Source organism: Taurulus bubalis (genome assembly GCF_910589615.1).
Source record: "Taurulus bubalis genome assembly, chromosome: 1".
NCBI lineage: Eukaryota > Metazoa > Chordata > Actinopteri > Perciformes > Cottidae > Taurulus > Taurulus bubalis.
In genome coordinates, this window is record NC_136589.1 from 10,385,329 (window position 1) to 10,407,389 (window position 22,061).

At 43.3% G+C, this 22,061-nt stretch overlaps 1 protein-coding gene across 1 annotated transcript in view; it reads right to left on the bottom strand.

The window, feature by feature from the left end:
- Nucleotides 1-3,606: 3,606 nt before the first annotated feature.
- Nucleotides 3,607-22,061, bottom strand: part of hs6st1a (heparan sulfate 6-O-sulfotransferase 1a) — a gene marked incomplete at its 3' end in the record, with an annotated part of 48,444 nt that continues 29,989 nt past the window's right edge. Inside the window, exons 2-4 of the mRNA XM_079216318.1 lie at nucleotides 7,779-8,001; nucleotides 5,885-6,133; nucleotides 3,607-3,933 (exon numbers count right to left, since the gene is read on the bottom strand). Coding sequence (XP_079072444.1) covers nucleotides 3,607-3,933; nucleotides 5,885-6,133; nucleotides 7,779-8,001 — 799 coding nt within the window. The remainder of the gene's footprint in view (nucleotides 3,934-5,884; nucleotides 6,134-7,778; nucleotides 8,002-22,061) is intronic.

Sequence of the window (22,061 nt, forward strand, 5' to 3'; positions counted from 1 at the left end):
GTATTCTCTCTTCAACCATTAATGCAGAGCCAGCTATTGGTTTGGAGTGCAAACGCAAGTCTGACTTAATAAAAAAAAGAGGCTGTGGGCAAAATGCCCGGAGCTGCAGTGTGTTCAAGTCACCGGTTTTGATAAAACAATGACGGGGAAGTTAATACGAAACAAAAAAAAGGGAGCTCTCTTTTACCGTATCCATTTGCGTTACTTTGAAGGCTACACAAAAAGCAGCATATTGACACTGGATGCATCCCAATACCTTACATCATCCCCCCCCTTGTTCCCCTCCTTCCCTTCATGAATCATCCCTGATTTGGAAGGAGCTGATCAAAAGGAGACACTGAGGATGGGTGATTAGTTGAAATTTAACGAGGAGGGTGGTGGGCGGCTAAACTGATGGTTTCTTCTTCCTTCAGACGTAAAAGATAAAATAAAATCTATTGTTAACAGCAGGATGCAACACATTATTTATCGTATTCCAAGGAAGCTTGTATTGCCTCCCTGGATGACACTAAACTTGGACTACATTCATTTTAATTAAATCGTGCAGTGACACGTCTTTCCCTACTTTTACATTCTCTTCTCCAGCTTCTTCTTAGCATTCCCTTTTATTGCTCTGATTTTTGTTTTGAGATTAATATGATAACATATGAAATGTTGATTAAATGTATCCGACACATTGAAATAATAAGTGAAGCTTATTTACTTTACAACCCACGTTTGGCAAAACTCTGGAAGTCCTGATACAGAACTATTAAAAGGATCATTTTGAAATATTATCACGGAAAGGTTGAAATGAACTGGATGCAATCATAATAGATTCTCGAGAGAAGAATAACCACTTTGTTGCTTTTGTTGAACTACAACCCACACAGTACATTTGCAGTTATGGAGTGGTGTTTATTTTCTCCAACAAACTCTCTTTGGTTGAGTACAGACCAAGATTAATTTTAGCCATTACCGAATCAATATTTCTTGCATTGTATATCTTGTATAATCTATAATCTGAGAACTCAGCACTCTGTACATTACTTAATGAATCATTCAGAGTGTTTTCTGACATAAATCTAAAAAGTCAGAGCGTTCATTTTTTTCTCTACAGTTATCAAGTAGCAGGTTTGCATCTCCAAAGTAATTTCCTGATGATAAAATGCTTACCCGGGATGAAACCAGCGTTTAAATCTTTATATTTTACACAGACTTCCTGTAAGAAGTCAGCTGCTCAGGTCATGCCATCACAATCTATGTAAATATAGGATTTCAATGTTAATCTTCCCCTCAGCGGACATCTGTAAGGTCACAAAAATTCCTGCAGCTGCATAACTAATAAACAAAATAAAGTCTTAAATTCACCCGTAAGGATTTGCGTAGGGAATGCTGTGTAACCGTACGACAGACTACTGTACAGAGTGCTGAGATCACACATGAGTCTACGTTCTGTTTGTCGCTATAAACAGGCTCAAGCTATACTCGTGCATTCTACAGAGCAGGAGAGACGATACCTTCAATAAGAGATTAAGGTCAGATCAGAGCTAAAGGAATGAGGTATTTTTTACCAAGCGAGAACCGCCGTTATATCAGATACTGTAAAAACAAAAATAAAAACAGTAAAATGCCTGAATCACAAACGCTTGACAAATGAAAAATACCAAAGTCAAAATAACTGACTGGGGAACCAAACATGGTGCAATTGGTGGCGCCAATGAGTAAAGACGTGTCACACGCGTAGATTAGGATTTGGATCATGTCTACCGATACGGTCCTCATGTGTAACTACGTCATTGGGAGGAGACAAGAAAAGTGTGAAGGAACATGTAAAAGGAATGGGCAGATGGGAGTATTATTGGCTTGCATCACTGTGACGGTCACACTGCTGTGACATGCTGTTGGAGCCCCGTCCCTCCACCCCCACAAGAATGGCAAAATAATTGGTCATGGAACCTGTCATTCACAAAACACATCAGGCATCCTCTCTCAGGCAGGCACACTATTTACAAAGGCATACACATACGCCAATCAAAGGCATACTGTACATACTATTTACATACACACACACACACACACACACACACACACACACAAGTAGTCAGAGAAATTACTGTAGTATAATGCAGACATAAGATCTGGCAATAATTATGTTAACTATGATCCCAGTACATAGAGGCACTGCTACCTCGCCCCGTGCGTTCTTCAGGGTCACACAAACAACGAACTACAGGTCACCGGCGCTGTGTGTGCGCCCTTTCAGCAGGCGGGAAGGAGGCTTGTTTGAGACCGCCGCTTTTACAACGCAGCTTTTGGTCAGAAAAAAAAATTGAAAATGCCACCCACTACATTAAGGGCTCACTATTGCCATGGTGACCAGTAGTTCCACAACTCCCATCCCGAGCATTTATCTGAGTTTAGGTTTCCAAAGTGCTTGTCGCTCACGCAGCACGGTTCCTGGCAACAACCTGCAGAAGACGCACTCCTCCCCTGCTCTCCTCTCCCTGCCTTTGATTTCTTTGCACCTATGCGAGATTCGACTCTGTAATTGGCTGTCATTCTCTGCAGGACTGAGAAAAAAAGAGAGAGGAGGGAGAAGAGAGAAGATGAACTCGTTAGGCGACAGGATCTTTGAGAACCTTGAACAGAGAAACAGGCCACTTTTTTCTCCACCCCAAGATGCAAGGCTTCAGTAATGGCTATGGTCCATTATACATCAATCCGATCCATTAGCTATGACTTATAAAAACCAATAAAAATAAAAGAAAAAAAGGAATCACTTTTCTTTAGGCAGCAATATTGGTCTCAGTGTTATTACAATTCTGCTTTAAAAAAAAGCATAAACAAAAAAGGAAAATACAAATAAAATCATCCTAAAATGAGAATGAGTCATTATTTCATGACCAAAGCGTGTTCATGGGTAAAATGGCAGATTTTTTTTTTTTAAGCAGAAAGCTTTATTACACAACAAAGTCCAACTGTTTCTTGGCTTCTTTCTTCCAGGTTCAGTCTCTCATGTACTCCAACCGCTTTCTTTGTTCAGCTCAGCCATTAGCATACTTTTATAGCAGTCCCAGTTCTTTTGAAATTTGAGTATCCAGGAAGTTCTTTTAGCAAGAGTTTGTGGGAATTCACAGACTTAATTTTATTTTCTCATGCTCCATATTAGGCCACAGAGAACGAGAGGAACACAGGGGGAGGGGGAGGAGGAGGAGGAGGAGGAGGAGGAGGGGAGGCGGGAGAGATGGAAGAGATGCTCGGTTGTGTGCAACTCTTCAAAATGTCTCTCCTACACTCGGTAATGATGACAGGAGAGACCGAGAAACTCAGCGGGGCAGGGAGGGAGAAAGAGCAGGCGGGCGCTGATAGCAACCGGGCAAACCTCAATAATGAGAGCTGATGCAAGCGACCAAGCCCAGGTCTCCATAGTAACCACTGTGACTCTCTTTGTAGCCCAACTCTCCAGCAAAGTCGGTTTGTCAGTCATTTGGGTCTTTTGATGCAGGCGCCTCTCTGTGTGTGTGTGTGTGTGTGTGTGTGTATGTGTGTGTGTATGTGTATGTGTGTGTGTGTGTGTATTTCACATTACATATGCATGTCTGTGTGTTTGTTCTCATTCTGCTGCTACCAGCGGTTGATGATCTGGTTCATGTAGTCCTCAGTGGGGAGCCGGCTGCCCGCCTCCTCCGTTCTGCCTCCCTCCTCGCCCTCCTCCCGCTCCTCCTTCTCCCCCTCTCCGTCCTCCAGCGTCGACACGGAGCTCTGCCGGCCGTGGGAGGGCCACAGGCCGACGCCCAGGCCAAGGCCCTGGTGGCTCTGCTGCAGGTGGTTCTTGATGCGCTGCTGCCGCCGCTCCTGCTGCCTCGTGTACTGGTAGCGCTGCTGGAACAGGTCCCGGGCGTAGTCGTAAAGCTCCATGTCCAGCTCGTTCAGCTCCTCGATGCGCTGGATCTACCGAGAAGGCAACGGATGAAACATTTGAGTAAAGAAGAGGCTGAAGAAAAGTGTCATGAAAGAACATGAAAGAAAAAGGTGAGAAAAGCCTTTTTGAGACCAAATCGTTGCAGCCTCCATGGAACTAAAGTCTGGACCGATGATGGATTACAAAATAATGGCGGCCTTTGAGACAGATTTTTCATCTGTTTTTGTTAGTATGAATTGTGGCGTGACTCTAATGTTTGAGTGGATTAAATGAATAAATGAAAAGGAGACATGCAGAGTTGCCCGTCTCCACAGTAGACGATCTGGGTCGATGTTTACTTATCGTCTCAGAGTAGTAAACATTTCCAATCACATTTTTTGTCCTACTTTCAGGACTAAGAGTGAAAGCTATTGTTTTGCTGAACTGGCCTCATTTAAGTGAACCAGAGGGCTAAAGTTGATATAACATGGCCTTAGAGAGTATATCCCAGAGGGCACAGTCTTTATAAAACCTGCGATTAGTGTATATTAAGACACGTAAAGATCCTGAATCCTTCAAAAGGGTCTTGGCCCCCACGGGGATCGTTCATGCGGAGGAGCGCCCTATTACAAGACATTTTGTTGTACAAAAGCGTTATAGGATTTCTAACACAAGAGGGGGAAAAAATGTGTGTTGGCATGCGTTTGATGTTTGGTGCAACGCAATGCAGCTGGGTTTATTGGGGTGTGTATCATCTGCCGTGTGCGGATTCAACGTGGAGGGGGAAATGTGTTTAATTAAGGAAATCCCTTTGAAATCTGCGATGGAGTGCTGGATATCATTTGAGAGACATGTGTGCGTCAACAGAGGAGAAACGGCGCGCTGCATCGGTGTTGGAAAATTAGAGATGTTTGATCGGCAGCACGGGGGACAGCGGCACAGAGCTAGGGAGACGGCCCTGAGCTCAAGCCGTCACAAAGACTTCACGGAGCAGGGAACCGTCGAATTTGTCTCAATCAATAATGACTCGCTGGGATCTTGCACAAGGGTATAAATGAGCTTACAGCAGATTGTCAGGAGAGTGTAAAGTAAATATTCTTCTCTTCACCTGCTGATGTAATTACTTGACATTTTAAAAATAATTAAACACTGTCACAATTTCAAGCAGTGCCTTTTTGAAGCATTTAATTTGAAAGCTACTTTTGAAAACAAGTTTTCACTCAAAATGCCAAACACTGCCTCCCCCAACCTGCCAGGCCAAGTGATATTTTCTCCTTTTTTGTGATAATAACCACATAACCTTTCCACAGCCTCTGTCGGCAGGGCATATTTTATTTTTCTGGTTTTGATCATCAGTCTGCTGTGTACTGGAGGATATTTCTTTGCTGGGAATTGAGCCTAAGAACTCCCACACTGGACCAATCTAAGTGTGAAGAACATGTTTGAAGCTTCTGTTTTTTTATTTTTCTTAACGGTGACAGTCATCCCAACTCATTTCACAGCAATATAAAACCACTGTGTTCCTCTCTGGCTTTCATTTTCTAGTTTTCTAGATTATTTTCCCTTTTCAAATTTCATTAGATGTTCTAGTCTGTAAGTGAATGTGCTTTGGCTGCCATGTTTATTTTCGGAGAAAGATGTTGGCCACAACAGTGTCAATACCTGTCCTGCTTAGTAGTTACCGGTCTAGGATTAAACTACCTGGCTCCCAACCGTTTTTTGGGAACCGGTTTAATCATTAATAATAAAATGGATTATATAAACATATTAGGTTTTCTTTTAAATGTAAGATGCTACGATGCACAGTAATTAGTAAATGCATGTCAAACTTAGTGGAGTAGAAGTATGAAGCATAAAAAGGGAATTCCCAAGTAAAAGAAGATATGTATTTAGTGTACTTTGTTACTTTCTTCCACCGACTCTTTAATCTTTAATTTCCTGTTGAACATTTGCTTCCTGCCCACAGAACTGAATCTACATAAGATGAGCAGCAGGACTTACCGTCGCGTTGTCCAAGTCCACCCCTGCAGCTCTGGTGCTGTTGTACTGCATGAAGGGCCGGATGAAGCGCAACCTGAAGGTCCGTTCAAACAGGAACTGGGTTTTCCTCTGGTACTCCGTCAGACCAAAGAAGGCCATATCTCGTAGGTTCTTCTTGGCCGACTCCAGGAGAAGCTGGGCCCTCTTCTTCTCTGGAACCGTGGACATGTTGTAGCAGCCGACGAGGCTCAGGTCCGCCAGCATACGAACCTGTCGATGGGAACGGGAAGAGAAGGAAGTTATAGAAATAGGTGGATGATTGTGTAAACGACAGTCTTAAAGAAATCAAGGACTTGTGTTTTGAATAAAGATTAGAGAGCCGTTTATCAATTGATTAGTCGACTAATAGTTGCAGCTCTACATCTCACTACATTATCAAATAAGACTTATTATGTAAAACTAAAATACTGGTTCTCCATCCTCTAATGTTTTTTTTTATTCATTGATTTATTATTAGTGTTGGCTAAAAATAACTCAAACTGCATTTGTAATAATAATGAACTTTAATTATCACCTTTCATGCACAGAATGCGGCTCAAAGTGCTTTACATCAATAGTAAGAACCGAAAACTAAATAAAGAGCAGATCATTGAAACGGTAAGAAGAATAAATGTGTCAGACATCACTTTGAGTTTGTTATTCAGAAAGTTTTTCTTTTTGCATTTCCAATAGATTCATTTTGATATCCGTATCAATAACCACTTCTCTCTCAGATTCCTTGATCAGGCGTAAAACTAAAGTCTGGTAAATTTGTTCCAAAATGAGACATCACTTTATCACCGAGTGTATTCTGGAGCAGTGACTGCATACTGATTTGGATTCCCAAGATTACAACAGGATGCCTCAAGTGTGTGTGTGTGTGTGTGTGTGTGTGTGTGTGTGTGTGTGTGTGTGTGTGTGTGTGTGTGTGTGTGTGTCACATTCATAAATCATGGGACCCTGAGTAATAACAGCCCCAGGCTCAGGTGAGATAAGCTGGCCAACACATTTAGGTGGGAGACTGAGAAAGCCATCAGAAAAGAAGGTGTGAATCTGAGGTGTTTATGGCCAGCAGGTGAACTGCTGACTGCGTGCGCAAGGTGTGTGTGTGTGTGTGTGTGTGTGTGTGTGTGTGTGTGTGAGAGAGTGAGAGTGAGAGTGAGAGTGTGTGTGTGTGTGTGAGAGTGAGAGAGAGAGAAAAATAAATTAATAGTACACACTTACAAGTGTGCATCTCATCTTATACCTTTCACATAAGAAATTAGGAAATCAAATTAATATATATATATATATATATATATATATATATAGGCCGATCATTATCCGTTGAAATAAATGGGTTCTGAGTGCCTTTTCCATTCTCCTTCAATTAAAAAAAAGAAAGAAAAAAGAAATAATTATCTATATTTTCTATTTTGGTTTCCTGTGTGAAAATTCACCAAGCAATCTGATCCATTTTCTGCAGAGATTTATTCCCTGCATTGGTATTTTCCAATGGGCTTGGAAGGATGTATCCATTTGCTGAACAGAACAAAACAGCCAAGCAGGAGAGAAGTGAGGTCAGGTGCAGAGCTGCATGTTAGGAAGAGGGCTGTGATAAATGGCGGCATTATGACTGAACAGAGCAGCTGATTTCAGTGTTCGCAGTATAAAAAGAGGCCAAAAGCAAAGTTGAATGGCTGAGGATTTGTGGCCAATTCTGTCGCATTTTTTTCCACGACGGCACTGGCTTCAGTTCAGAGGACTGTCACTGTGACAGCCCGGCAACATATCCAGGCTTTTGAAGCTCAGTCTGCGGTATTTATTGTTATGCATTATAGCTAACGGTGTGGTTATATTGGATTTCATCATATAAAAAGCTTTTTTTTCTCTGTACCTGTCTGTTGTTGGCCAGATTGTAGGGACAGTCCATGAACTGCTGCAGGGTGCACCCCGACCAGTCAGAGCCCTCGTAGCAGGAGGGCAGCTCCTCGGGCGTTGGGGTCCGTCCATCGCACATGTGCAGGGAGGTTTTCCACGTGGCTCCCCGCTGCACATGCCGCCACTCACTGAGGTATCGAGACACCGGGTCTCTCAGCAGAGTGATGTAGTAGAACTTCCTGTTGGGAAAAATAAATCTGTGATTCCTCTGTTGTCCATGTGGTGGCACTGTTTACAACGCTTTACTGCAGCAGCTCAGTCTACATCCACAAAACTCAGTCGGAGGAAGGCTAAAGACCGAGGTTGCCATACTAAATACCATATTATTTGCATTTACGAGAAGCAGCTCTGTGACGCACAAAGGAAATCTGTACAGCTGATAGGAAGTCAAAGTACAAATGAGGAGGCAGAGAGGGAGAGGATCAGGTCAGTGTTTTGGCCACACGGTGCAGAAACAGAAAGAAACTGCTGGCACAAGCACATCTCACTCTGCAACACACAACACAAACATCCTTATGTCTCACAATCTGAACCCCCCCCCCCCTTTCCGCTTGCAAGTATTAGGTCCACCTGCGAGAGATGACTCATCCCGCATCTAAGATATGGATGGGACTCTTTCTGTGGAGTGTGTGTGTGTTAAACGTAATGGTGCATAGCACAGTTCAATGTCTCTCCAGAGGGTACACTCCCACCAGAGTGAAGACCTTTCCAAGCCTTCACACTCCAGCTAATTACTGCAGTCTAATCAATCAACACATCCTCATTAACCACACACACATGGAACTTGTGTGCATGTGTGTGGTTATGTGCCTGCAGTGCATCTGGCAGCGATGGTATGGATTTGTCTGGGCAACAGACACATGCCGCCGGTCGAAAATACACACGCTGCCCTCCTCTCCTGGGCTTGCATCACGTCAGAGGAATGTTTTCAGAGAGAATTTTGTGTGCTGACAGGACTCCATGAAATGGCCCGGTCCACACAAGCCGCCTCACATATACACACAGACTCTCTGCTTCCATCACTAAATCTTTGGCTTCACACTACAAAGCTCACCCAGTGAGAGCGGAGGGGTTGCTGGGTGGATACAAAGCCCCAAGTGTCACACAAACAGCAGCAGTGTCTGGATATTAAAAAGAAGTGGCTAAACCCCCATGAAAATCAGTCAGAGGCAACAGGGATATACCGGACAACGAAACAACTCAACCCTAAATCTAGCTAGAGCTGTGAGATGCACGATTAAACAACCAAACTCCAAATCCAGCAGAGGTAGGCAGATCCAAACCTGGACAATAAAACAAACCAACCCCAAAACCAAATCTGGTAGATCCTGCGCAGCAAAACAACCACACCCTGAATTTAGCTGCAGCATGGAGTGTTCCCTTCAAATGAAACGAATCTAGTAGGAGCAGAGGGATCATGGACAATGAAACGACTAAACCCTAAATCCAGTGGCAGCTGGAAGATCCCAGGCAATGAACCAAACAGACCCTCAATCCTGGGACAGCAGGGGATCACAGCCATAGAAAGAAGTATCTAAACTCTAAATCCCATCAACCTAAACCTAAAATCTCATGTCCGATCTAATCAAAATCAGGGGAGGGGAGAGGCACAGCCGAACTGGAGCCTGCAGAGACCGGGGTACATTATGGAGATTCCTATGATGACATTATCAGGATTCCTAACACTCCCCAGAGTGCAGTGTGTATTTGTGTGTGTGTGTGTGTGTGTGTGTGTGTGTCTTCTGTGTGTGTTTCTGGGTAAGACTACGCCTATTAAATCAGTGATGACATTTTCCCCCTTCTGGCTTCTTTCCTACTGAAAAAACATAGAACAGTTTGGCCCGCGCAACAGAGACGGGTGGAGAGAACGAGGGGTTAGAGGGAGAGGGAGAGAGAGCGAGAGAGAGGAAGAGAGAGAGAGAGAGAGAATTTCAATTAGTTTTCTAATACTGTGAAAGCAGTGAGGGCCTCGAGCCCAAGTGATTTATCAAAGTTATGGCTTCTGCTATAATGAAGGCTCAGGCATATTACCAAGGAAAATAAATAAATAACATGCACATAAACACACACACACACACACACACACACACACACACACACACACACACACACACAACCCAAATAAATGATCTTAAATGGCATGCCTGCCTGTCGTGTCTGCTGGGTCAGGCAGACTGCAGAACTTGTGCCGTGGAGACTTTCTCGCCTTAAAGCCTAATGATGTCTGGCCGTGTACTCAGATCCCTCGGTAATGATGATTCAACCCACACACACACACACACACACACACACACACACACACACACACACACACACACACACACACACACACATACTCCCCAGTAAGTCCACCACACACACACACACACACACACACACACACACACACACACACACACACACACACACACACACACACACACTTTCCTTCACAGGTGATATTACTTATACTTGGAGCATACGTGCACTTGTCAAATTAACTTCAAAGCTAATACACAGCGCTCAATCTCTCATCGTCAAGGTTTTAGCACATCATCCTCCGGCTGAACGCAGGAATTTGCAGTCTGGGAGCAGCAGATCGACTGTGGCCCTCTTGCAGACGATCAGATCAAATGAACGAATACCTCTCAAACACCCTCGCAAAAACATTCAAAACTGCATTTATCCGGTGTCACAAATGTCAACTAATCAGCGAGATGTATCCCATCGGATCAGCAGCGTTTAGAGAAGACTGATAAAAAAAGAGCTAGTCTTTGGCAGGGAGAGGTGTGATGAAGCTTTTATCTGGACCACTGTGGGATTCAGACTGAACAAGGACAGTTTTGTCTTTTATCTCGCACTTTTTTTTCATCTCGACCACTCTCACTGAATAAAAAAACTGAGGCTGTTTTTTTTTTTCTTTTGAGGGTTTTCTCACTTTTTACCCATCTTTTCTCACCATCTCTATCACCTCTCGTGCACATCTGTGTGTTTACACGCTCCGTGAATAAGTGAGAAAGAGACACTCAGAGGGCTTTTTCATCTTGCCAAGAGTACAATCATCTAAGGAGACAACAAATACTTATAGTATATTCCTAGAATAATTCCTTGCCATTTTTTGGTATGACCAGTCAAACATCAAGGATAAAGGAATACAATTCAGCAGCTTTAACCCAATAAAGACCAGTTTTGTCCCTTAAAAAAACACATTGGTCAAGTGAGTAAATGTGAGCTCACTGAGCGTTATCAGGAGGAAACACACAGCGCCTGGTCCTGTTATGGCCCCTCAGAGCTCAGAGTAAATGAGCCCTTTGCCTGTTTCCTGTGGCTCACAAATCACCACTTTTGCAACCTCCACCTTCTCTCTTTAACCCCTCTTCCCTTTCGGTTTAAATCTTTCCCTTTCTGTCGCTTCTCCTTCCTCAGCCCATCTCTTATTCACGCCTCCGTCTGTAGACGTGTCCCTGCCTGATTACAACGTGTTCTCCCTTCTAGAAGGTGGTTTTTGTTCAAATCTCAAACCAGAACCGTTGAGTAACGTCCTGGATGGTGCGCCACAAATTGAGGTTTTGACATTTTGAGTTTCAGTTAGCGTTGTTGAAAACAGGAGAATGATTAATTTGGGTGAGGTCTACAATTTCCCATGCTCGGGTTACCATTTTTACATAAGGTTTCAGGCAAATTAAGAATGTTTTTGGAAGCTTTCTTTACATGAGAGGGAAGCAACAATAAATAATGGAGGGGGTTTTATGGTTGCAATACTCTAGAGATACAAAGTATTTTTTCCCTCTCAAGGGAGGGTGAAAATGTTTAGATGTCTTGTTAAAATATAAGGTTGCGCACATATTCTAATTTGCCGACACAGACCACACAAACTTGGTGACGCCAACAGCATCCCTCTGCAGAGCAGCCATGATTTATTAATAGTTCAAGGATGTTTGTTGAAACCAGATCCACTCAACAACACCGCTCTTTCCCACCTCTAAAAATGTCCCTGAACTCACTTGTGTAGAAAAGGCGTAGAAAAGGCTGCATAAGGAGACCTGAAAAGGCACACCTACACACATCTACACACATCTACACACACACACACACACTATAAGGTTTAACGTTAGTGGCAGGATATGCGTTTCACGGCCTGGTTTAATAGATTTACATTTCTGATGGGGTCTGGGCTTGGTTGGTATTGAGAATCAGTTCTGATTTTGAAGAACTTCATAAAATGAAAGGATTTGTGAAGAAATGCAGCTTTGATTTCTTCTTAAATGTGATGATGTGCTGCTTTTATCGGTTTCATGTCACTGTAAACTGAATATATTTGGGTTTTGGATCATTGGTCAGAAAAATAAGCGGGGCTGGTTTGATGGATTAGTTTTTTTTATTACAGAAACAGAGAATGAGGACGGGTAATGTCATCTACCTCGTGAAATTCATGACAAATGGCAGAAAACACCCAATATAGAAACGAAAAAAAAAACTGACAAGCGAGGATGTGATTGGCACATCTTTAGAAGTTGTTGGAAGACATCTTACAGAAAAAGTAACTCTTAAATCTACAGTTTCTTCACCAATGCGAAACATGTTAAATGAACTGCTCATAGCAACTGTGTTTACTGACAATGACATTGGGATGCAAACCCAACTCGATGCCGATTGATTTTATGTGCACCAGGATCGATACGCAGAAATCTATTCCGAACCCAACACGTTTCCCAGGAGTATGGCATCAGCGTGTTTCTGTGTGTGTGTGTGTGTGTGTGTGTGTGTGTGTGTGTGTGTGTGTGTGTGTGTGTGTGTGTGTGTGTGTGTGTATTTTAACTTCCAGGGCTTTCCCTGGAAGTCCCGACCAGTGTGACTTCAGTCCCTTTGCTTTCAAAAGAATGATCCCTGGGGAATGTGCTCGCTGTAAATGCAGAGGAACCGTGTGTGTGTGTGTGTGTGTGTGTGTGTGTGTGTGTGTGTGTGTGTGTGTGTGTGTGTGTGTGTGTTTAGAGAAGGGAGAGTGGGGAGCGACATGTCAGGACTTGAATCTCAATAGATTTCCACTGAATCCTTCCTGTTCCATTTTCGCAGTCTCTCTCTTTCTCTCTCTCTCACACACACTCACACTCACACACACACACACCCTCGTGCATTAGACAATGAACAATCAGACATGGTTGTGAGCTGACAGGCTTCAGGATACTCTGTCCCTCTGTCTGCAGCAACGAATCAACGGTGACCTCTCGAGACTAAACTCCCCCCTTCATCCTTCATCCTTCTCCTGTTCTCCGCTCACCATTTGTCATCTCATCCCGTGTCCGGTGTGTCTTCTTGTTAATGACGCATTGAGACAGACAGAAATAGACCCTCTGGTTCAGACAAGCTCTCGAGGCGTCTTCTCCGACTGGCTCACTCTCTCTCCATGTACCGCTCCCCCCCCCCACCCCCCCATCTCTCTCCCCCTCCCTCGCTCTTTGTTGGTCGATCAATAACAGCCTCAGGATTCAGACAGCTTGCCTTGGAAGTTTGGATTATAAACACAGAAGACATACGAGAGACAAGTGAAAAGGCAGAGAGCAACAGAGAAGACAGTGGTGACCGTATTGGAAGGAGGGACACGGAGGGGAGTGAAACAGACATCCCGGGGATTGTGGGTCAAGATGAGAAAACTTGTGGAAATTCTTTGTTCTCCCTCAGCAAAGAGAAATCACATTGTGCCAAGACGTTATGGTTTATGAATTCTTTCCATTGCGAGTGTTCACATTTTCTATATATCATAACATCCTGACGGAGCTTTGCAGACTTCTGGATGCAATTTGATATGCTGTGTGCTGATGTGGCCGAGCAATGGGACTGGGACAAATGGGCCAAGTATAGTTTTTGCAATAAGATAAAATAATATGCAATAATTACAACAAGGGCTGCAAATTATCGAATCAGCTAGCAAATGTAAAATAAAATGAAAATATGCTCATCACAGTTCCCTTGAACCCAAAAAAGTGACACTCAAATTGCTTATTTTGTCCAACTTAAAAGATATTTAAAAGCAGCAAATCACCACTTTTAAGAAGCCGGCGTCTGGGAATATAGACTGCAACTATTAATAAATCATCAGAGTGGCTGCGTAATATTTTTCTATTCAAAGAATTGCTTATTTATTTTTTCATAATAAGCAACTTTTTGATACCCCCTTGGTTTCAGGGGAAATGTAATGGGCATTTTGCTATTTTGACATTTTAATTTACACAAAATGGTGAATTGATAATTCGAAAACCAAATGCTGCCAGTCATTCCAACAGTCAGTCAGCGCATACAGATTATAAAAAGCAACTGCCGACATACAAGATGCAAAATGTTGCGTCAGTAAATAATGCACAGATGAAGGCTGTGCCGGTCTATTTTAATGTTGTAATCCTGCTTAATGGACTCAAACAGAGGTGCGGTACGATTTATGATTTACATGCGGCTGGAAATAACATTTTCAAAATCATTAATGAATCTGAAGATTATTGTATTAATGAATTGATGAATGGCTGGGTCTATAAAACACCAGAAACGTGCAGCAAACTTCTTACATTTGAGACGCTGGAAGAAGATAAGTGCTGACATTTCTGAGCAGGTTTGGACTTAAACCGCATCAAGTCAAGTGCTTCTTTAATTCTGGTTCAGACCCAAAGAGAACAACTTCCTCAGCCCCGGTTAGAGAAAGACACCGAGCATGTCTCAGACCCCATGCAGATCCTGTCAAAGTATTCAGGGCAGCGAGCTCCTCTCTGCATGCAAGGTGCTCTTTACACACACAAAAATGCAAGTTGGCAATGCAGAAGAGAGCGGCCGTGCTACCGCCACTGAAGGAGCGTGTGAAAACTTAGCTTATGCCATGAGTGCAGAAATAACTGGCATGGCTCACTGCATTTCAGCACAAACAAAAACCTGCATTCTTTCCGTGATGACCAGATGCGAACGGGGAGAAGAGGGACTCGGGTGGAAGAGGCAAAGCCCGAGTTGGACGTTACAGTCCAGGAATGGACAAAAACAAAGAGAGGGCAGAGGGAGAGAGACACGGGAGGGAATCCCCCGAGTGCAAAGCTATGTTCAGCAGGAATGTACGGCCGCCTGCTCTCTCGTGTAACTTGACTGGCAACAGCCCAGAGAGCTGTCTGACACGGACAGACAGGGACGGAGAGAGGAGTAGAGAATAAGATGGATTCGGCGAGAGGGAGATGGGTGGAGGACAGGAAGGTTATCACGGACCATTTTTCATGTTTTCACAATTTTAAGTTGTGTAACCCTGACAGTTTGGAGTGATATGACGACATCAGATGCACTGCCAGGAGATTTGTCTACTATCAGAGATTTAGCAACGGTATACATGTTTCCTATCTCGTTAGCGTCTCTGAATGTGTTAGGTGGCCGAGCTGCAAATCAATGAACAAGACGGCTTTGTGGCAATTTTTTATTTAATTTTTTTTTTTATTTCTAATTATTGTTTACTGTTTTCTTGATAATTCGATTAATTGTTTTGACTATAAAATGTAAGAAAATAGAATGAAATACACATTATAATTACCCAGAACCCAAGGTGAAGTCATAAAATTACAATCATACGTAACAAAAAAAAGGGGGAGGAACAAATTGGAATCAGTAACTATTTGGTGTTTTTGCTTGAAACCATGACTACAATGTGTAATACGTTTCTGATACATTTTCTGTTGATTTTTCTGCTTCCAAAAGATTGATTAAATAATCGTTTCAGCGCTTTTTAAAAATGTTCTCATACTTCTGGTTTTCATTTTCGTTTTTTGCATCAATATGATAAGCATCGATGTGTCTGGTATTGGTTTGCTGAATTCGGCAAAAACAAACATTCCTGTCTGATATTTCATCCTCACAAAAAGACATTTACAATGCCATGATATTTATACATTTCACGACATTGAATTACATGAACTGTTTTCATCCACATCACCCACTCCTATTCTCTGAAATATGAAACATTCTATGTTTGTGGCCATCGTATGAAAAGCAGAGTGGATTGGCTTAGCAATAGAAAAGAAAATACATAGTCCAACAATCTCAGTTCATCTTCAGCCAGATGACGACAAATAGCAACAGATTCTATGCCTTTGGATTGTAGCCGTGTCCCAAAGTACGAAAGGCGCTATTATTAATTACATTTGCACATAAGGACCACAATAAGGGTGTTATGGCTGTGTGAAAAAAAGGACTTTCAGCTACTTAAAGAAACACGGCATGGAGGTGAAAATGTATGCAAAAAAAAAATCCAGAAGACAATCTGCTGTAGTTTCCTGAAGCTGAGACAAACGCTCACATTTGGAGGTGTGAACGCGGTACTACGAGAAAAATGCATTGACCAGAGGCCATTTCCATAATCATGCAGCTAGAAAAAGGAAATGAGATATGAGCTACAAAATGAGAAATGGAGCTTTAGGTTGTTCAAGGTAACACAAATCAACTTGGCAGCCCTGTGTGCATGTGTGTGTGTTTACAAGTTCTCCTCCATTCTGCGTCATATTCATATGCCTCCTGATACTGAGGTCAAAGCAATCACTTTGTTAATACGCTGACATATGGACATGCTGCACTCCTATTACCCCACCCAATCCCACCACACACATGCAGTCACACACACCTGCGCAGTATGACATAATCCCTGCCGTATGATGATGATGTCAGATTATTGATATGTCCCAATAGGTCATTTAACAGGATGAAGAGAAATCACCACGAGTGAGGAAAGGGGGAGGAAGAAGAGAAGGAGGAGGAGACATGACGCAGAGTTTGAGGGCAATTAAAAGGCTGGGTAACGAGGCTAATGAGTAGACAGGTGGCCCCATTACAGAAGCAGCCGCACACATTCATTAAAACACACTCGCACACAAAACCTCCCCTCTGGCTGGGATTAGTGTGTTTGCGCAAGTGTGTGTGTGTGTGTGTGTGTGACCCCCCTCCTCCGTTTCCCCGTTAATCAGTCGTCACATACGAGTCCGGAGGCAACAGGGTGTTTCTGTGTGCATGCATTGTGTTTGTGTGTGTGACTGGAGGCGAGAGTGTGAAATTGGAGTGATAAGGCAGTTAACATTCAAACCTTCCCACCTGCCCTGTGCAACCCAATCGACACACACACGCGCACACACTCTCCTCGATGCTAGTTTCTTTCGCTCTGCTCTTCGCTCTTCACTCCAGCGCTACATCTGTATATTATGCATTTGTGCCAAAAAGAAGGCATTTGTTTGTATGAATAAACAGGATAATGAGATATTGCTGAGCCAGTAGCGGCGAAGAATAGTATGTGTGTGTGTGTGTGTGTCTGTGTCTGTGTGAAAGAAAAAGACAGAAGGCAGAAGCAAGACTAGGATTTTCTTTTAAAAAAAATACTCTTTCAAGGTAGTGTCAAGTGTTTGGCCAAAAAAAGGGAAAAAACAAGCTGATGTGGCTGTAATTACAGACAGAGTGGGTATGATTCACGTTTACTCAGAGAGCTCAGCAGATGCACAAACAAACACAAAACAGCAGTCACATGAGGATAACTCTCAGTCTCTGGGTATCCTTGAAAAGTGGAGGAAAAAAAAGAAAGAAAAGTCCTACAGGTAGCTTTAAATAATTCTCGAGCAACTAAAACACAAAGAAGCACAAAGAGTCGAGTTGGTAGAGAAACAAGAAGACAGAAAGACAGAGCGGTGGTGGAGAGGTAAAGGCGAGGCGGGGAGCCGGGGAAAAAGCAAAGCGAAAAGCGTCTAAAACTGACATTTGGGGGATACGTCTGCATATCAATGGAGCTTGCATGGGTAGCGGTGCTTATTATCTATTGACGGAGACGGGCAAAAGGGGAGACAGAGTCAGTCAGTCAGTCGGGCCCGGAGACAGGCCTGGGGCTGGATTTACACTCTCCGGTCCTGGGACCGCAACCTCACCCTGGGGAACAGGGAGGGGACAATTGACGCTTTAAGAATGGAGGGAAATGTGTGAAGGGAAAATGGGGAGGGGTGCATATGAGTGATGTGTGTGTGTGTGTGTGTGTGTGTGTGTGTGTGTGTGTAAGGGGTCCTCCAAGCCCAATTAGGCCTGACTGCATGTCGGAGAGCTGTGCCAAACATGCCCCACCTGTTTAGAGGGGGCCAAGGGGCTAATGAGCACTGCCTGGAGGGTGGAACGGCATGAGAGCGAAAGAGGAAAAAATGGGAAAGAAAATTCCAGGGAATTATAGAATAACGATGACATTCCCCAGTTTTTGTCCCGGTCCCTTCTCTCTCATTATGGGGCCGCAACTCAAGAGACACAATGTCAGAGGGATTTCACAGCTAAAATTAGCCTTTGTTATCATATGCAATCATACGGTACAGGCTAGATACATGTGACAGGGTCTCACACACACACACACACACACACACACACACACACACACACACACACACACACACACACACACACACACACACACACACACTTAAAACCAGAAACGGGTGGAGAGGCAAGAGAGCAGGAAGAAGGGGTATAATGAAATCATAAGAGCCAAATATTGTGCAACAGGAGCAACAACAGTTTTGCGAGACAGAACGCCTCTGTGTTATGTGTGTATGTGTGTATGTGTGTGAGTTGGGTGAAAGAAGCCCATTGTCTAGCGGTGTAATTCAAGCTCACAGCCCCAGCTTTGCCTCAAATGAGCTGCGAGGCTGTGGCATCCTTCCTTCAGTATATACACTTCTTCCTCGATTCCGTTCAACCGGCCTCAAGTTCTCCTGAAAGGAATATTTCAACGCAGATGAAAAGTTTACCACTCTCTTATCCGTCAGCTAAACCCAGCCAGTTATCTTAGCATAAAAACTGGAAACAAAAAAGGGAGAAAGCCGGCTTGGCTCTGTCCAAAGATCACAAAACACACATATCTCATTTGTTTAATGCTAAGCTAAACTCACCTAATGTCGGATGTGGTCTTATATTTACCGAACAGATATGAGAATCATCTCATCTAACAAGAAAGCAAATAAACGCATTTCCCAAAACCTTCAACAGTTCTTCTAATCATCAATTGACCAATGGCTTCAAACAAACTCACATTTACACATTGAGGTGACCAGAGCACCGAGAGGAACTTAATTGCTTCTTTGATTCTTTCACACTACATCACACAAACACATACGCGCCAGCAATCCACATACACACAGACACACACACACAGACACACACACACACACACACACACACACACACACACACAATCAACCGGCAGCTGCTAACCCTGAGATTAAGGCCAGTGTGACAGACGTGATTTCAGGCTACATCTGTGACAGAGAGAGAAAGAGAGCAGAACAAACTCTACAACAAACGTAGAGGAACATGCAGCTAACATGCACTGAGCAGCAAATTGTTACTGGCTAGTGGAGAGGAAAAAACAAGAGGTAAAAAAAAGGGGAAGAAGAAAAGCTGTGGAGCCACGCACCATCTGTTGGGTGCATATCAACTGCATTCAGAGATTCAAAAGGCCATTAATTCCACAGAAAATCCAACACAGACTAAAGAGGACCAGACCTCTTATCAAACAACCCTTTAATAAAAATGTGAAAATAGGAGATGTTTGACTGGGGATAGATGCAAAGTCCCTGCTCTTTTTTTTATAATTCTCTATTTGGCTGAAAAGAATAAAGGGATTATAAAAAAAACAGATGTTGCGTTTGCATTTGATGCAAGCAGGCTTTTAGTAAAGGAACCTGGCCTTTGTTCATAGCTAAAATTGAATTAGATCTCCATTTAGCCCGCCACAAACTGCTCTGCTCCGCCTGCACCCATGTTCTCCTCTGCTCTCAGCACCCTCTTCCCCCTTTTCTCTCACCTCCCTCTTCTTCTCTCCTTCTTAAACCATTAGGAATGACACCGGAAATAATTGAAATGCCTGCTCAGTCCTCCGCAAAACTTCAAACCTGCTTTTCAAGAAAGGCATGGGAAAAGGGAGGGAGAGAGATGGAAGAAGAGGCTGAAACAGAAAAGTGAGGTGGAGAGGGGAGATCTTTTTTGGGGGGTTGGGGGTGAGCTGCTCATTGATATGACAATTCAATTTTCTGGGCTCTGGTGTGAAGCAGTTTAAGGGGGCATCCCTCTATTATAAGTCCTGTGACATCTAGCCTCTCCAGCTCTTCAGCCCACACCTTGCATGTGCGTGTGTGTGTGTGTGTCTCTCTCTCTCTCTCTCTCAGCACATGGGTTTTTCCCCGTGTGTGCGTGGACGTAGATCTGTGTGTCCATCTCAGGCAGACTCTCCCCTGAGTTTCCACTCCCAGCTCACATGCTGGGGAATGCGAAGTCGGAGCAGCTGTCGGCCTGGCAACGCTCCTCGCCAACCAAGCGGGATAGAAACTTACCAAGCATCAACACCCCGACATTCTACACAGCCGAGAACAGGCTCTGTGCAGTGTGTGTGTGTGTGTGTGTGTGTGTGTGTGTGTGTGTGTGTGTGTGTGTGTGTGTGTGTGTGTGTGTGTGTGTGTGTGTGTGTGTGTGTGTCGGCTTCAATAACCACTCATGTTGTCAGTAACTATTCGGCATTTAGCTGAAGACCCCACCCAGAATGATTGAGTCAGAATTCAAAAGCACGAAGAATGTAAATGTTGTTATTTTAAGCATTTTAACATCAATAAATCAGAGCTAAATTAATTTGGGGCCTGGCAGCCTCTATCGGCATCTACAGTGAGTGCCTTTCACAATTTGTGCCACCTGGTTGGATTTGGCATGAAATCTGCTCGTTTGCCTTATAGAAGGAAACTGGCAAAAAGGCTGATGTTCCTCCAGCGCAAGCTGAGCTCAAGCTTTGGGATGTTCTGGCAATGGAAGACAAATTAAATGGAAAAACAACAAGTGAACGGCTGATGGAAAAAATATACATCATAGCTGACATGTTTATCTTATCCACTAAAAAGAAAGTAAACTGAGGCCGCGGGTCAAAGCCAGAGTGCTCCTTTGATAGAGGCAAGAAATATTAAAATAAAGTAAATAAATATTCCCTTTAATGGTCATGTATAATAGACTATTCCTCAGTATACAGGAACAAGATCAGGTGAATAAGGGTGCAACTAAAGGATATTTTTAAAGTCAGACGAGGTGAGAAACACAAGCGGTCAGGTTCTTAACAAATCCCAAGGTTTGCCAAATAAGAAAAAAGGCAAATAGTTACCTTTTTCCTTTAGTTTTTGAAACTTTTCAAAACTGCCTGTTGCAACACATTTGACAGAGTACGCAATCCAAAAGCAGACACGTACCGGTTCCAGCTGGGTGGGTGTGTTTCTACTCTCAATTTGGAAAAACATCAAATGCTGCTGGCAACGACATGAATCGACGGAGAAGTCCGACAAACAAAAACAGTTTCATGTGCACAACAACAGCAATGCCAACAATAGAAACTAATGAACACATATTTCAAATGACTCGTCATGACTGAATCCAAATGTATACGGTACTTTAGTCAACAGTCTCTGTCAACACTCAAAAATAAATTAATCACAGCATTTTCACTGCCTGCTGCGGTTAGATCATGAATCATGAAATGGCTCATTCAAATGTTATGCAGTTGTTTTTAAAGTTATTAGTTACATCTGTGTAATCCGTTTCCTGCTACGACAAGTCAAAAAGTCAGTCGGTACAAGGCTCTGGAGAGATCCAGCATCACGTCATCCCACCTGTGCTCCCCAAACTCAATTTCAGCGTGTTGCCTGGCCTTTTCCGCTGTGTAAAACACAGCATGCCAGCACAGCGGATGGGGCAGAGAAAGACTCACAACTTTGACCAAATGTGGTTGCTGTAGTTCTGGAAAATTACTATTGATATTTTGGGTACGTTTACTTTCAGTTTTACCTCAAATTAGATCTTGTTTCTTGCCATGTCAGACTTTGGTGGAGCAATGTCGGCATGTACCCAGCAATTACTTTGATGAGTACTGTATTATCACAACAGCAGAAATTATGGCTAAAACTACGCAAATCATACCGCAGTTGTATTGTATTGCACAAAGGGTTTGGCAGTTAGCCATAACAGCCAAGTCCCCGGGCAGATGTTAGTCAATGGAATGCCTACATAACAGTAATAGTATGAGAGTGTGTGTGTGTGAGAGAGAATATGTTGCAGCACATCCTACCCTCAACAGGGCTAACAATACAAGATTGTGTCTCTTTGGAAGATATAAAAGACTGTTTGGGCAGAGGCTGATATGTAATTAAATTCATGTGCACAGCCAGAAGAAACACGTACTGACGAGCACATGTGCGCATGC